General features: G+C 42.7%; 4 protein-coding genes across 4 annotated transcripts; 1 reads left to right on the forward strand and 3 right to left on the reverse strand.

Annotated features, from left to right (window-relative positions):
• Positions 1-790: 790 nt before the first annotated feature.
• On the reverse strand, positions 791-6,025 carry zgc:193726 (uncharacterized protein LOC561161 homolog). Its single transcript, XM_041964329.1, has 6 exons — positions 5,926-6,025; positions 5,741-5,803; positions 4,375-4,422; positions 4,125-4,175; positions 4,019-4,042; positions 791-2,151 (listed from the first exon to the last, which is right to left on the reverse strand). Exons 1-6 carry the CDS (start codon positions 6,012-6,014, stop codon positions 2,022-2,024), a joined length of 405 nt encoding a protein of 134 aa, XP_041820263.1. The 5' UTR covers positions 6,015-6,025; the 3' UTR covers positions 791-2,021.
• Positions 6,026-7,096: 1,071 nt separating this feature from the next.
• On the reverse strand, positions 7,097-9,233 carry atp6v1f (ATPase H+ transporting V1 subunit F). Its single transcript, XM_041964258.1, has 2 exons — positions 8,982-9,233; positions 7,097-7,643 (listed from the first exon to the last, which is right to left on the reverse strand). The coding sequence occupies exons 1-2, from the start codon at positions 9,137-9,139 to the stop codon at positions 7,442-7,444; spliced, it is 360 nt and encodes a 119-aa protein (XP_041820192.1). The 5' UTR covers positions 9,140-9,233; the 3' UTR covers positions 7,097-7,441.
• A 1,259-nt stretch (positions 9,234-10,492) lies between these two features.
• On the forward strand, positions 10,493-11,936 carry lamtor4 (late endosomal/lysosomal adaptor, MAPK and MTOR activator 4). The gene is made up of 4 exons (XM_041964247.1): positions 10,493-10,565; positions 10,727-10,810; positions 11,434-11,551; positions 11,639-11,936. Exons 1-4 carry the CDS (start codon positions 10,563-10,565, stop codon positions 11,734-11,736), a joined length of 303 nt encoding a protein of 100 aa, XP_041820181.1. The 5' UTR covers positions 10,493-10,562; the 3' UTR covers positions 11,737-11,936.
• A 611-nt stretch (positions 11,937-12,547) lies between these two features.
• LOC121625451 (ADP-ribosylation factor 4) lies at positions 12,548-17,247 on the reverse strand. The gene is made up of 6 exons (XM_041963525.1): positions 16,990-17,247; positions 16,522-16,602; positions 14,847-14,956; positions 14,378-14,449; positions 14,050-14,175; positions 12,548-13,284 (listed from the first exon to the last, which is right to left on the reverse strand). The coding sequence occupies exons 1-6, from the start codon at positions 17,054-17,056 to the stop codon at positions 13,198-13,200; spliced, it is 543 nt and encodes a 180-aa protein (XP_041819459.1). The 5' UTR covers positions 17,057-17,247; the 3' UTR covers positions 12,548-13,197.

Genomic DNA, 17,247 nt, shown 5'->3' on the forward strand with positions numbered 1-17,247 from the left:
AAGTTGTCTCCATCTGCTGAGAAGACTGAGGTCCTTTGGAGTATGTAGGACATTACTGAGGACTTTCTATGACTCTGTGGTTGCATCTGCAGTCTTTTACTCAGTGGTCTGCTGGGGCTGTGGAAGCTCTGAGAGGGACAGAAAGAGACCTGGTTCTGTCCTGGACTGTCCTCTGGACACCACTGAGGATGTAGGTGAGAGGAGGATGTTAGCCAAGCAGACATCCATCATTGACAACCCCTCCCACCCCCTACACAGTGGGGGCCTCAGCAGCTCCTTCAGTAACAGACTGCTGCATCCACCCTGTAAGAAGGAACTACCACAGGTCCTTCATTCAGAACTGGAAAGTTTTACAGATATTTTATCTTTTATATTGGATTATTATGACAGGGGAAGCAAGCCGGAGCATGGGTTAAACTGATAAACTCAGAAAAAGGGAAGCTAAACTCCAGCCACACCACCACCAAACCAAGAACATCATTAAAAACCTTTATTATCCCCAGACCAGTCCAGTTTTAAAAATCAAAAAAGCGCCTATCCAAGACAGACCCAAAGTTCATGGAAAGCTGTTTTATACATGCATGAAAACTGTGTCTCCCTTTGATTCAAAACAATCAAGAAATGAGGAAGTTCTGACGTGAACGTGATGCTGCAGCGCTGAGAGTGTTTGAAAGGACTCGTTTTCCAAAAGAAAAACAATTAAAGGATGAGATTAAGACAAAATCTTTAGAAAAAAATGAAATCAATCCTCTTTGATTGGTCAGTCTGATGTCACTTCCTGTGCCCGAAAGGATCAGAAGACGGTCGTCCTGCACGATCAATACATCAATACATCAGTTGAATGAACTGATCAGTGTGAACAGGAGGAATTAATGCAACTATCAATGGATCTGCTAACGAGTAGTGATCAGCAGAGATCAGTAAAAGCCGGTTTCTGTTTGTTGTTGAGCGACTCCCCCTGTTGATCAGCCATGTGAAGAACGAACATCGTCACTTTATGATTTCACCAGCGTCTGTGTGACCTTTGACCTTTAATCTCTGACCTCCTGTAGTCCTCTCTGTTCATTTATTCACTGTTTAGTTTGACTCCATGAGTCCGTTTAATAAATGCTGTTTATTGACAGACAAACAGGCTCGTGAACACAGCATGTTAGAAAATATCTACGGAGAGCATTTCACTAGCAAACATCCAATCACAGAGCTTCATATTCCCCGACTGGCTTGTTCTGCATAGCAACAGCCACAGAGGATCATGGGTATTGTAGTTTTTAGAGCTGTGCACAAACTGACAGAAAAATCCTGATTAATCAGAAACAAATGTTAAAAAAGACTTTTGAGCAGGAAAAGTGAAGTAAAAACAAAAGTCTGAACCACAGTCACACTGTGCCGGACTGTTCAGGATCCCGGTTTCAGGTCCAGTTTCTCTCCACTCAAACTGTGATGTACACCAGGCGCGGCTGTGACTACTGAGTCTGAAGCGTTTGTCATTCTCTCCTCGTATTTCCCTCCCACGGTCCAAACATGAAGCCGGTCCAGAGGGGACTCGGAGGGACCTCCTGCTGAATATCGTCGACTCTCATCTCTCATTTGCTCGAGTGATGTCTTTTCAACGTTGGAGGAGTCTGAGAAGAAGACACTCAGAACGTCTCCTGGATCATTCGAACAGCATACAGCGTGTTTCAGTTATTTACAGGTTTGAGCTTTGAGCTGTCTGTAAATACTACAATACCCATGAGCCTCAGCTGCTGTTGCCATGAAACAGAGACTGGTCACACGGCAGAGTGGAGGAGCATTCAAACCCAAACTCATCACCAGAATGTGAAGCTCTATGACTGGATCGTTTTTGACTAAATGCACCCTGGGAGTCGTAGTGACAGTTTTTTTATCCACAGGTACGTTTGATTTTTGATTTCCGATATTTTCTAACACGGTGAAAATAAAACCATCAGGCTCTGCTGCAGGTGTGTCGATGGTTACGATGATGATGATGGTGACTTCGTAGGTTTAACAGCTGCTTCCTGTCATTTCTTTCCAATGCCGAATGGGTCGGTGGTGGCTCCGCCCGCCGTCTCGTCCCCGCCCTGCAGGGCGGAGCCGAGGTTTGCTGTCAGACAGGTGGAGAGGACACAGCCTTCTCTGCGGTAGGTTGCGCTAAGGAGGGATACCACAGGTGAGACAGGTAAAGATGGAGACCACAGGTGACACAGGTTTGAAACACCATTTTGACCTTGATTTTGTGAATATAAACAGAAGATAGAGTTGTGACATCAAGGTTGAAATATATCAGTCTGGTTTTAGAAAATATCACAGCTCAGACACAGCATTAGTGAGTTGTCAGTGACAGCAGGTCAAAAATGCTGTCTGTCTTTGTGCTTTTAGGTTTGAGTGCAGCGTTTAAATATGATTTTAACTGGTTCAAATCATCTCTCACAGACAGGAAGTCCTCTGTCAGCATCAGTGAACACATCTAGTTTTTATCAAATGAAATGCGGTGTTCCCCAGGGGTCAATTTTAGGTCCAACCCTTTTTAATCTTTACATGCTACCACTTGGAAATGTCATCAGGAGGCACGGCATCAACTTTCACAGTTTCACAGTATGCAGATGACACACTACTTTACATTGCCGTGTCTCCTGATGACACGGGACCACTTGATGTCCTTTTTAACTGTATGTCAGACATTAAATCCTGCATGGCAGAGAACTTTCTACAGCTCAACCAGGACAAGCCGTCTCTTTTAGCTCATGTCAACAAGTTAAAAATCTGACGCAGGATTGAATTTGAGGCTCATTTAAAGGACGTCACATTAAAGGCATTTTATCATTTAAAGAACATCGCCAACGTCTGCCAGTTTCTATCTCAAGCCAATGCAGAAACACTCATTCATGCTTTGATTACCTGCAGGATTGATGGCTGCAATGCTCTCCTTTCTGGTCTCCCTAAAAACTATTATCCAAATACAATTACTCCAAAACTCACCTGCTCGAATGCTGACAAAGAGCAGAAAGAGAGCTGACAGTAGACCGGTTTAAAGTCTCTGCGCTGGCTTCCTGCGCCTTTTAGGACGGATTTTAAAATCCTCGTATTGGTTTATAAAGCTCTTAATGGTCCTGCTCCTTCGTATTTATCTAACCTGCTTTTACCACATGAACCCAGCAGAGCTGCAGAGATTTTTTTATTTAATCCATTTTATTTTATTTTATTTATTCTATTTTAAATATATAATTCATTTGTTCCGTTTTATTTGTTTTTACTGTTTTAACATTTTAAATTTATCTCCCGTGTTTCCTCATTTCATTTCATTTAGTTTATTTTTAATTCCAGATGGCGTTTCCTCAGAACCTCGTTCATCACGATGTAACGGGAGTGTTTGTGTTTGTTATTGTGTGTTTGTGTGCTCTTGAGTGTGGGTGTGTGTGGGTGAGTGTGGGTGTGTGTGGGTGAGTGTGGGTGTTTGTGGGTGTGTGTGGGTGTGTGTGGGCGGCGTGGGGGGGTTCTTCTTTATTTTCTTTACATTTGATTGTAAAGCACTTTGTGCTACATTTCCTTTTGTATGAAAAGTGCTTTACAGATAAAGTTCTTATTCTTATTACTATTAGAGCTATGAATAAACGTGGAGTTGTGCCAGCAGAGCTTGATCCTGTCTGAGACGCGTCCTGCCGACGGGAGAATCATCTGATTGGCTGAATTAAACCTCAGTGAGTGGAGACAAAAGGTCACAGTAAAGCTCACATTGCTTGATTAGGATTTAATAACGATGATATTCATTTTCTCGTGATCACAGCTTGATCAGTTCTCCCAGGGGATGATGATGTCATTAAAGGAAAGCATTTTTTATAAATGTTAAAAAGATATCGAGATAAAAACTGTTGTTTTCCTCGGCCAATCAGCTCATTTCTCAGAGATATAAAGTCTCCTGGCAGGAGAGGAACTTCTGGTTTCACCTGTTCACTTACAGGTTAATCAAATCTGACCAGGTGAATATCTACTAAATATTTAATGAAGAGAAAAATCTTACAATCTTTCTGGTTGAAGATCAAACCTGGAAACAAAAACAGAAGAGTCTGAGCTGGATTTCAGATCTGAAGTCAGATTTTAAAGACGTCTCAAATGAATCTATGTACATGAGAGAAGGTGAACCGGGCTCGTTCTCCCAGGTGTTGGATGTGACTTCTCTGAGGAAGAAGAGAAAACTGAATTAAATAAAGTCTTATTCTTTAAAAATGACACAATCGTCTTTATTAAAGCTGCAGCAGTTTTTTCTTTGGAAAATTTAAGAATTATTAAGGTGAAGTTCAGTTCTGAACATGTAAAACATGAATAGTGTTGCAGGTGTGTGACGTGTCGTCATCACTGAATATTTTCTGCACTCACTGCGTGACGTTTCCCAGCGAGTCGTTGACGCTTTGACGAAACTCAAATCTGCAGATGAAGCACAAAGAACAGAAGAAAAGATTCTTTCATCACATCACAGAGACAAGACAGACAGAAGTTAAAAATCTCTCATATTGTAAAATATGCATGTCAGATAGAGAAACAGATGAATTATTATTCTATTTGTGATATGAGATTCTGCATCTTAACAACAAACTAAGTCAAACTGATCTGCAGTTATAAGACTGTAACTAATAAAGGCTGCCTCTCTGTGCCTTCTACTTCTTTAGTCTCTAGAAACCTCGCAGGCTCGTGTGTCTCAGCCATGTCGGACAGTCACCAAGACTTTTAGGGTGAATTCAGATACAGACAGGTCACCAGTGGAAAGGTTTCCAGACTGGAGCAATGTGGACTCTCTGGTTTTCATCAGAACAGCTGCTGCTGATTCTGGACCAGCTGGAACTGACCGATAGCTTTCTTAGACTCAGCAGACAGTCGTCCAGCCTGCTGGAGGTTAAACCAGGACTAACTGTTCCCTGTCTGCCTGAGAGAGAAACGCTCTGCTCTGGAAATATTCCTTCAATCATAAAAGGACAGCTTAGTCAGATAAGATAAGATATAGTTTTATTGTCCCCGTGGGGAAACTTTTCCTGGACTCCGTCCAGCTGCAGTTTACAAGTGAAGAAAAGAGGACCAAACAAGAAGGTACAGGTCCTTGGTGTTTAGTGTCAGTAAATGTAGGTGTTCTCTCTCAGCTTTAACTGTAAGACGTTCTGAGTCATCCACCAGCTCATGTACAGCTGGGCATCATCTGCATAACTGGAAATTAATAATATTGTCAAGTGGTAAAGACTGATATAAAGACTGTAAAAGAACAAGACCTAAGACAGAGCCCTGCGGGACACCACATGACGTGTCTGTTTTATGAGAGGGGTGATAATCAGTGGACACACACAGTAGAAGGATCAGTTAGAGAAGATCTGAACCATTTAAAGGCTTGGAGACTGGTCTGTAGGTAGAGATGACAGACTGGTCTAAGCTGGCTTTTATAAGCAGCGTTTTGAAAGCTGCAGGGAGGAAACTGTCATAATCCTTCTGATTCTGTCGTAACATTTGAACCTGCACTGCATTTTGAGTCAACTCCTCTTTACAGTTTCTGTTTTCTTTCTTTAAGTTTGCTTATTGATCGCTACGTCCCCTCTGCCGGATCAATAAAGAGTCTGATCTGATAATCATGAGATCCATCTGTAACTAAGTCATTATCATGTACGAGACTCTGATCTGATAATTCCGAGATTTCTTGTGTATTTTTTAACCTGATCTGGATCTTTCATGTGGACGTGAGTCGTCTGTAGTTCAGACTCACCTGGTGGAGTTTTCCTCTTTGTTGTTGAGCAGGTGAGGTGTCGCGGTGTTCTGATCATCAGGTCTGCAAACAGGAAACAGAATCCTCATCAGAAACGTCTCCACGATCAGAACTCACACTGAGTTCATTGATTCTCTGGAGCTTTAATCTCTGGAGCAGATATTGATCAGCAGTTTAAATCTCACCTGGAGTTGTTGAGTGAAGGAGGAAGAGGACCAGCAGAGATAAAAACCATCATCATCATAAAGAGAGGGACAGACTGAAAAGACTCCATCTCTGACCACACCATGCAGGGGGGTCTGTCAGTCTCACTGTAGCGACTGTATTTATACTGTCCTCAGTTTGTTTCAGTGTCAACAGACCTGAGGTCAGACTGAAACTTATCAGTGTTGACAGCAAACACTTCCTGTGGTCCTGTGAAGGTCGGCTGAAGGTCTGCAGGTGAGTGATGATCACTCTCAGTGTTCTTTCAATATTTACTCTCTCTCTTTATCAGCTGTGATTCACGAGAAGCGCCCTGACCTTTGACCTCTGACCTCTGACCTCCTGCTGCTCACGTGAGACAAAAAATGGAGGTCAAGTCAGACAGGATGATGTAATCATGACATCAGCATGCAGAGTGAAACCTGCTTCCTGTCGCTGGTGCTGTTCATCCTCAGCAAGAGATCGTTTCAGAGCAGTAATTCATTCATTAACAGTACACACACACACACACACACACACGTACACACACACACACACACGTACACACACACACACACACGTACACACACACATCCATCCATCCATACTCACACACACACACACACATACACACACACACGTACATACACACACACGTACATACACACACACACACACACACACATCCATACATACACACACACACACACACACACGTACATACACACATACATACACACACATACACACATACTGTGTGTACATACATTCATAAACGCACGCACACACACATATTTACTTACACACATGCATATAACCATACACACACACATCCATACACACGTACATACACACACACACATATTTACATAGATACACACAGTCAGTCACACACACCATTTCATGTGCAATCTGTGTATAGTCTTTGAAATTCTACAGCCCCCCTGGCTGTCACGGCTGTGGCCTGGGGTGGTTTTCAGCTGTTGTGTCCTGAAGGTGCTCCTCCAGCATCCTCCTGTAGCTGTCTGCCCCCCCCCACACACACACATATATATATATAATATATAAGTAATAGTCTACTTTATCAGTAAAGATGTTTCGTGTCATATGTACTTTTTGGCATTTTGCCTCATGAAATCCTCATTTGATGAATGAAACAGCAGAAGCAGAAAATCACAACATTTAATTTATTTTCTAACATCTGTCACATCTGTTAGAGCTGAATATGAAACATGTGGAACGAACACAGACAACAAACAGACAGGAAGGAAAAACTCAGCTCTAAAAATGACTCAGTCACATGAACGCTGACACATCGTCCACTTCCTGAAAATCACTTCGATTTCCAGGAGGCAGAAATGAAGAGAGAAATAAGATGTGAAGAGGAACACAGCACAAATCAATATATTCAGTTATTGATCCAGTTAATTCACCACCACTGTACAGACAAACAACAAGTCGAGGACGTTTCCGTCGAGGTGTAAACAGAGTGTGTTTGTGTTGGGGGCAGTTCGGAGTCTATCGGAAGTCCTCCGCGGAGAACATGCCCTTGGCGCGGCGCAGGATGGAGTCCTTGGACGCGTCGTACGGATGCTCTTTGGACGGGATCTCCAACACTGCCGGGATCGACTGCATGTGGGCGTCGATCGCGTGACGGATCATCTCGGCGATGAACTGGTTGATGAGGATGATGCCGATGTCGTTGCGAGCCAAGAAGCTCCTGGAAGAGGAAAACCGGATTAATGACCGCGTTCTGAGACTGGAGAGGAGCTTCTGGTGACGGTGCCATCTGATTCAAACTAAACGTTGGCAGATTATTAAAGGGATTACATGCAGTTATTGTCTAGAAGGAACTGATGGAGTCAAACTTTAAAGGGTTTTTTTTAAAAATGGTTTTAAAGTTCCCAAGTGCAGTCAAAGCAGAGGACACAGGAGACGGGTTGCTAACCAAAGACACTCAGCTGTTTGTCCAGGATGGTGGCTGATCTTCACTTAGTGTGAAAGATACTTCAGATACTTTAGCAATGAATAAAAAACATTTAAGAATGTGGGGAATTACTGGACACTCTTTAATTTCATTAATATCACAAAATCTGAAGGTTCTCGTTATCATGTTGTATGTTGTAGAGGTACAGTTTTAATTGCCTGGTTGTTGAATGGAGTTTGGTGTCAGTGTCGGTTAAATAAATGAGTGAAGGAATGAATGAGATGACAGAGATGTTGAAGCTGGATCGCTGATGTCTTCTGAACTGTTAGCAGCTGTTGGTGAATTCAGATCCCTGAGAAGGGTTTGATTCTAAGAGGGACAACATGAGCAACGGTGGGTCAGGATCAGGGCACCTTGTCCTCCAGTCTGTGGAGGACAAGCTGGATGAAGTACCACAGGACGGACGAGTCCTCTGCCTTATGGAAACATGGTTGACCCCCTGAGAACCAGACCCCAGCCGCCCCCCCTCAGTTCATCGCATGTCTACATCATGGGATTTGAAATTCACCAGAATGCAGCCTCTGAAAAACTGGGGAGGTTGGGTCTCCTGTTGCTATCATGTCTGCAGACTGAAAAGTATGCTGATCAACCAAACTTATTGATCACTGATCAGAATTATTTACTTGGCTTCTTATCTATAAATGCTTTAAAACTGTGAATATCGCAGTGGGGCAGATGAAACAAAATTCCTGAAGGTTGAGGAGTGATGCAGAAGGTCATGTGACAGAAGGTCACATGACTCAAAGCTCGTAGGGGGTCACGTGACAGAGGGTCAACCATAACATGAACGGACTGCAGTTCAGCTGCTGCTTTAACATTTAATCACAGCAGAATCAGCAGTAATTTATTAGTTAATTACAGATTCATTTAAATTAATATTCCGATTAAGATGGATTGTAGACTCGGCCTCTTGATGGATTATTTGTGTACTTTGTTGACATTTGGGCCCTCGTGAGTAATCAATCAGTGAATGTGAAGGTTAACATTTCAATAAATCGAGTTTTGAATGGACTTTGGTTCATGACTCCACAGTATGATCACAGTCTGTGTGCATGTGATGAAGGTTCTTACTTGAAGGTCTCTTCGATCTCCGTGATGCTCGTGTCCTTCTCCACCACCAGGAAATTCGGTTTCCGGTTCTTGTTGAGCTCGCCGATCCCACCGAGCAGGAAGCCGGTGCACGTGTCCTCATCGCCTATGACGGCGATCAGTTTCCCGCGGCCGGCCATCTCAGAGCTCCAAATGTCACGATTTCACCGAGTAAAGACGAGAAAACACTTCAGCTGTTTGCTGACAGATGCTACGATCACGTGACGAGGTCAGCTGACCGACACTTCCGCTTTAGAAATGTGAGCGCGCCCCCTGCTGCTCTGAGGGAAACATGAGAAACACAAACCGATGATTAAACATTTCAACAGCTGGAGCCGGAAGCGCCGCTCCTTTCACCGCACCAATCATAATTTAGTTTGAACAGATTCGATCCATTAAACAGAAGCTTGACTTCCCGCGAAACGAAAACAGCAACGTCATATTTGCACTCACTATGCTGCCTTCACGTGCTCACTGTAAATATCAGCCTCTAATATTCGAAAGTCACAAGTACAAACGTTAATTTGGTTTGATCAAACAGGTGTTCTCTGTGACAAGAACCTCTTGTTGTTGTGTTTCACCACAGAATTACTAGATTTTTTTTGCTTTTTTGCCTTTTTTTGTTAATAATAGTAACGCTTTACATCTTTGACCACTGATTTTATTTTGTGACCTCTTTCATTGCCTTTTTTGTTCTTTTTCTATGTCTCCTTTTTATTCTTGCTCCCTGTAAAGATTTAGTTTCCCCGGAGTGACATCAATAAAGTTTTATTTTGTAGTATCTTTCCCTAGCAGTTCCTTTATACTTTAGTTGCCATTTATATAAATCATTAATCTCATCGTAACTCATAAGTCCCAAACCTAGTATTTTTTACAGTTGTGCGTGTAACAGTGCAAACTGTAATCATACATAATTAAAAAACTGAGTTAATATGTCACAATTTTTGTTTATCATTTTGTGTATTAAGCACTTTGCAACGTTGATTTGGAAAAGTTCTTTACGAATGTTCCTCATAATTATCTTTATTATTACTATTACTACATATAAACACAGCTATTGGAAACAACACGTGGATGAATAGATATCCACAAATGGTGCTTGTGCACGTTAACTTTTTAGAATTTCTACAAGAATTCAAAGATGCTCCACAGAAACGAGTCATCAGCTTGTTATAATGCACTCTCTAAAATATAATGTAAAAGATAATCAAATGAACAGACAGTTCAATGTCAGTTCTATTTATGCAGTGCCAAATCACAGCAGAAGTTGACTCAGGACACTTATGAAACAGGACAGGACCAGACTGTTCATCTGCAGAGACCCAACAGTTCCCCATCAGCAAACAGATGGTGAGGGAAAAATGCCCTTAAACAAAAACTTGGAAATGCAGAAAAAACAAGTTCATCATGAAATAAAGTGTACGCTGAGGTGACACATTTTAAAATACATTTGTATACTTTTGGATTTCCGACAGCGCCTGAATGCTTCATCAGTCACATGATAATCCGGTAGATAGACGGAAATGCTGCAGGAAAACAGCTGTTAAAAAGCCAAGAAGAAGAATGGTGAGTCCAGATTCTTTGCTTTCTACTTGATACAACGTTATTTGAACCTTCACTGGGACGTTTATGTGACTGGGAGTTCACAGTTTATCAGCATTTACTGATGTCGATTAGCCTGTTAGCAGTTAGCCTGCTAGCTCAGCCTGGTCCTGCGTTGTTTTCAGGCGACAGCAGCTTTGACTGCGGGTCTGGAGCGGATCCCGGATCAGCTCGGGTATCTGGTCATCAGCGAGGACGGAGTTCTTGCCGTGAGTGTCCCCTATTTCACATGAAACAGCATACCAAACTCCATTCAACTCTCTGCCTTTCCCATATATTGATCTGCATCTAGTAAAGTTGTATCACCCCCGAGGCTAAGTGGGACTGCTGACACCAGACTCCATTCACAATTTAATCAATTTAACATTACTGCAGCTAGCCGTACATGTGAACCAAGTATAAACACATTTTCAACATAGTAAGAAGTGATTCACCGTTGCTTTCTGGGTAAAACATTGCTGACCTGACATTTGACCCTTGATGATCAATAAGTGAAATTCTGCAAGACAACTTTAAACTGTTTGAATTCTTGGTGTTGGAATTAGTTATTGCTTAACCATTCAGCTATTACAGAATTACTCATAAGTGTCATAGGAATTAGATTACAAGAAAATATTAAATTGATTGCATTTTGAATAGAGTTTGGTGTGGAGAGTGTCATACATGTACACCTCAAGATAAACAGATAAAAACCATCTCAGACTTTATCAGGAAATTTATAAAATGTTATACATTTCCTGATAAAGTCTCACTTTTCATGTCAAACTTTCAGAATCTTTTTCATCCCGCTATAACCCTTCTGACCTTTGACCTCTGTGTGCCTCCTCATCAGTCTGCAGGTGAGCTGGAGAATGACGAACACACTGCAGGTGTGATGATGCAGATGATTCGGACAGCAAGTCGATTCAGGTTACCTGGATCAGCTGAGCTGCCCTTCAAACGCATGTCAGGTAACACACACACACACTCTCTGTCAGACAAGCGATCGACAGGTAACCCGCTCACCTGGACTGACAGGTAGTCTGTTCTCTCCTCAGTGATTCTGGAGGATTTCGTTTACACTGTGACGGTTTCTGGTCAGAAAGTCTTTGTGGTCAAACGTCAGAACAACCAGCAAGAACCAATCACTGTTTAGAGCCGGATCAACAGGAAGCATGGTGGCAGTCAGGTGGTCTGATGATGGTCGGAGGTCAACAGATTGTTCGTCAGAGCGACCTGCAGCTGGAAGTCAGATATTTCTAACTCTGTCCGTCTGTTTTTGATTTACATCAAGTTTTGTATGTTTGGATTTGATTTAACCTGCCTGTGATTGAAAATAAAATTATTTAAATCTCACGATTTTCAGTTTTTAAATCAATTAACTACAGACACCAGTCTGTGTCCTCATCAGATAATCAATTAACTACAGACCATCAGTCTGTGTCCTCATCAGATAATCAATTAACTACAGACCATCAGTCTGTGTCCTCATCAGATAATCAATTAACTACAGACCATCAGTCTGTGTCCTCATCAGATAATCAATTAATTACAGACCATCAGTCTGTGTCCTTAACGAACTGAAACATTGTTAAATTGAACAAAACGTCGTTAGGACAGAAGAGTTAAATGAAAGACGTCATAACATGATCTGACATCATACTGACACCGTGAGACGACACCAAGTTTCTAAGAGGATTTTCTTCACATTATAACAAAATATTAGTCATTATTTCCCTGCCAACAAGAAATTTTACTTTAGTAAAAAACTTACTACCTGAAATAAAAATGTTTCTAACCTGAAAATCTGCCTGTATTTTCTTGTTTTAAGGAGAAACTGCAAACAATTTTTAACTTATCACAACGTGATCAGCACAGAATCAACAGATTTCGTTAAGACGAGGTCGACAGCTGATTCTAAGACGTTTCATGTCTAACCTGAAGAATCAAGATTCACAGGAAACAGCTGAGAAGAAAAAAACTTTATTGCATCATCAGTCTCTCTGCTTCTTCTTCACATTGTTAAGGAATGACGACGCCTTCAGGTTCGGCTCTGTGGAATGAGTCATCACACGACCAGGTGACTGTCACCTGCAGTAAACCTGCCCCCTACCAACCCTGCCCCGTGTCAACAGGTAGGCGTCACCTGTAGTTAACCCCGCCCCCTGCCTACAGGTACACGTTGCCTAAAGTTAACACCGCCCTCTGCCCACAGGTACACTGTCACCTGTAGTTAACCCCACCCCCTGGCCACAGGTACACTGTTACCTGTAGTTAACCCCGCCCCCTGGCCACAGGTACACTGTCACCTGTAGTTAACCCCGCCCCTCCTTTTCCATAACATCCTGTGACATGATTCTGAGTTAAAACATGCGGATTAAAAGAAAAACAAAAAAGATGTAACAAACATCTGCAGGAAGGACAGAAAAGGATGATGGGAAATCAAAGTGAGCTCAGAGTCCATGACATCACTTCCTCCTACAGACAGACAGACATTTATAATTTAAAAAAACAAACAAAAACAGTCCGTTGCAATGCTCCTCCTCTTCCTCAGTTTGTACACGGTGAATTCAGTTGATGAAATCTGTCAGCTGCTTCCTGTTTCCTGTCAGGCGGGCTAACGTTTCGACAGCTCACTGGACAGCCAGTCCAGACCCTCGTACAGACCAGTACCCTGAGTGGCACAGGTGGCCTGGACGTGCCACTGAGGAGACAGACAGACAGATAACACAGTGATTAGAGCTGGACACCTGGACAGGTGGGCCTCGTCATGTGTTTAATCTAATCCAGACTAACTGTAAACCGTCGTCCAGGTAACTTCATGTCTGAAGCTTTTTGTGTGTCCAGGTGCTGAGACGTCACATATGCACAGTATACACAGCAGTACATGAAGTGATATGTGAGGATTAATAAAGTTTATCTAGTCCCACCCTGCTGTGCTGTGATTGGTTAGTACGTGAGAAGTTTGCCTTTCTAACACATGGTTCAGATTGTGACAGGGTCTCCTTTAACCCTGACGACCAAACTGCAACTGAAAACTGAAGTCAGCGATGACTTCAGGCTTCACGCCGTCTCCTGGTGTCAGGCCGCCGTTTCAGCGATGTTTCATTCACCACAACCCCCTCCCTGCGAGGACTCCATGAGGTCGCTCTCTTTATGTCACCAGACTTCCTGAAGTCTTTGTATCAGAAAGGCCTTTCTGGCTCACAACCAGAAGAATGCGTCACGGCAACAAGTACCAGCCAATCGCAGCTCAGGAGGGCGGAGCACGCACAAACATTCTTGGGAGAATGGGGCTCCAATCAGAAAGCTTTACTTCAAATTACGAGCACAGTGTCATTTAAGATAACGAAGATAACAAATGAAACATCTGACGGAGTTCAAAGAAGCAAATTAATACAGGAGCAACCGACGACATGTTAGTCTGGAGGGAGGGGTTAGGTATCAGCTGATGAGTACTGGTCCTTACAGTTCTACTGCGCAGGCTGTGCAGACCCAGTTTGTCAGTGAGCTCGCTGACTCCCATGGCGTTGGGAAGATCCTGTTTGTTAGCAAACACCAGAATAACCGCCTCCTTCAGCTCGTCCTCCTGGATCTGCAGAGAAAGTCATGTGACCGATGACAGAGAGATGCTGCATTCAGAGCTGACGAACTGGAATACTGACTGTGATAAACAGGAGGGCTACGGCTATGTGCAGGTAAAACACAATGCATTACAGATAGACAGCAGGGCTATGGCTATGCACTGACACTCCCCCAGCTCTGAAGACCAGCTCTACTTCCTGGTAGTTACTCACCATCTTAGAGAGTTCCTCAGCAGACTCTGCTACTCTCTCTCTGTCATTACTGTCCACTACAAAGATCAGACCCTGCACAGGAAGACACAGGGGGGGTCAGAGGTCACAGAAACAGCAGCCAATCACATCCTCAGAGATGTCATTAATATCAACTGTTACAGCTTATATAGAAATTATCTATACAGATGTCTGAATCCTCCTCTGACAGATGACTGATCACATCAAACCTCTGCTGGTTCGGTCATACGTGTTCTGGTCCCTGAACCAGCCTCCACTTCACCTGCACCGATGGTTTATTACTGTCTGTCCTAACTGTGCAAACAAAGAATGACTAAAGATGGCCCGTGTGCTCTGGTTCTGGTCTTGGTTCAGTACTGTATGCTCTGGTTCTGGTCTTGTTCAGTACCTGTATGCTCTGGTTCTGGTCTGGTTCAGTACTGTATGCTCTGGTTCTGGTCTGGTTCAGTACCTGTGTGTTCTGGAAGTAGTGTCTCCACAGAGGTCTGATCTTGTCCTGACCACCAACATCCCAAACTGTGAAACAGATGTTCTTGTACTCGACCGTCTCCACATTAAAACCTGGAACACAGGAACGAGTGGATGTGTGAGAACTGGTTCTGGAGCGCTGGACGTGGTTTTAGGTTCCTGTTTAAAGGGACAGTGTCCCAGTTTAGAATCAGGTCGTGTTGTTGCTTCTACGAGGTTTGGATGCATGTACGTTTACTGTGAATCCCTTCGGACAGGTGAGTGTGATGGGATATATTCAGACCGCTGTCATGAAACTGACTCGATGCTGAACACCCTGAAAACCTCTTTGGATCAGGTTCTTCTGCTCCTGTTTTAGGAGAACTAACATGTTGTCTAACTGGACTGAAGCGGTGTACTAATTCATACACATCGACCACAGGGTGTCATGTGACTTCTGATCGGTGGTCTCGTGTGTGTCAGGTCTGGATGTCCGGACCACAGACGCTGATCAGAAACATCAGTATCAGGCACCACACAGTGTTTAACTAGTTAATCATGATGATTATGATCTCGATGACAGAAGAAAAGTAACCTAAAAGTAAAGTAAAAGTACCTAATCAATAACTGAAGACCAGGTTTGAATCAGGACCTTCAGTCTTTCGATGGCGTTAATAGCTTTTAGAAATGTTGATTTTTTTATGTCTTTTTTGCACGAAGGTGCTGAAACAAATTTCCTGCTGGGACTAAATCGTGCTCCGTTCATCTATAATCGTCATTCTGCTGTTCACTGTTGCATCGACGGTCTCATATTATTCTTATAAATGCTGTTCTTTGCTGCTTCAGCGTCACTTTGCCTGAGACGGTACTGCACTATTAGTTCAAGTGTACCTCCAGTTGTGGGGACCGTATGTGTATGTGTACTGCAGTGCTATTAACTTTTGAGTTGAACTGATCTGTGTAGTTTCTGTCTTTTTCTATTCTATTATCTTAGATTCTTTTTTAACTTAACTATTGATCTGTACTTATTTCTGCCCTTGTGCTTGTGATCCTGTGGTGGATCAATCAAGGATTACATGAATATCTTGAGAACTTATTTATACATATTTAAGCAACATTTAGGTAAATGTATCACAGATCTGACTCAGCAGATCAGGACCTGCACACTGATCTCTATTATTAAACACAACAAACAGCTGATGAAAAGTCAAATCAGCCTTTTTCTACACTACAGATACTAAACTGAAGCATGTGCCATTCAGATAAGACAACGTTATATTTGTTCAGTTAAGTTTGATTATTTGGAAACAGAGATCTTTAAATTCAACGCGTCACTGAAACTGTCGTCTGTCTCCATTCAGAGAAATCACCGAGTTCAAGAGACTCTGAGTCAGAGAGAAGATTTAGGGCCAATCACAACTTTGACTGTAGGCTGGGGCCAAAATCAACCTTTACTTTCTCAATATAGTTGAATTTTAGCTGCAATAATCAACAGATGAATCAATAATGACAATAATGACTTCCTCTATATCAGACTTATAATGACGGATCTGCTCCGAGGTTTTTATCATGTCAGGAGCAAACAGCTGCTACCAACACACATGAAGCAACAGAAAACACTCTGGACTAGTTGATCACATCAAATCAAGGCGGTCCTGAGTGTTTTATTGATTAGTTACCGATAGTTGGGATCGTGGTGACAATCTCTCCGAGCTTTAGTTTGTAAAGGATCGTCGTTTTTCCAGCTGCGTCCAAACCGACTGAAACAAGAACAAATACGGAACATTAACGGCAGAAAACTGACTTTAACAGCAGAATACAGTCTCTAATTAGCGGTAGATTTACCACATTTGAAACTGCATTTAATCCAACATATGATTACAGAGATTAAGTGTTATAAACAGTCGTTAAACTGTCTTTCCCAACAGCTACGTATCCTTCAGTATCTGTTAGCTCGGAGTGCTAACCGCTGAATAGCTGTGTTATCTTTTATTTTAATAATTTCTAAAAGCGTTTTTGTTCAACCAACCGGTGCCTTACAACCGAGAACAAGATTACTTAGATCGGTGTGAAGATTAATATCAGAACGAGGAGAATGTTTTCAGCCGGTTAGCATTTGAGCTAGTTAGCCTAGCCGCAATGCTCACCCATCAGTATCCTCATCTGCTTCTTCCCGAAGAACCTGGAGAACAGAGACGAGATCGTCAGACCCATTTTTAAACAAAAATGTCCCGGTTCAGTGGCGGTAGATTAAAAACCTAACGCGGGAGAATGTCAGCCGGTTAGTCCGGGAGAAGCTACTGGTCAGAGCCGCAGAAGAGACGGAGAACAGGCGACCAAGAACCGGAGATCAGCGATGTGGGCGCAGCTTCTCTTCGGTGCCACGTCCAGGCCAACGCGGAATA

This window comes from Chelmon rostratus, chromosome 22, assembly GCF_017976325.1.
Source record: "Chelmon rostratus isolate fCheRos1 chromosome 22, fCheRos1.pri, whole genome shotgun sequence".
NCBI classification, from domain to species: Eukaryota; Metazoa; Chordata; class Actinopteri; order Chaetodontiformes; family Chaetodontidae; genus Chelmon; species Chelmon rostratus.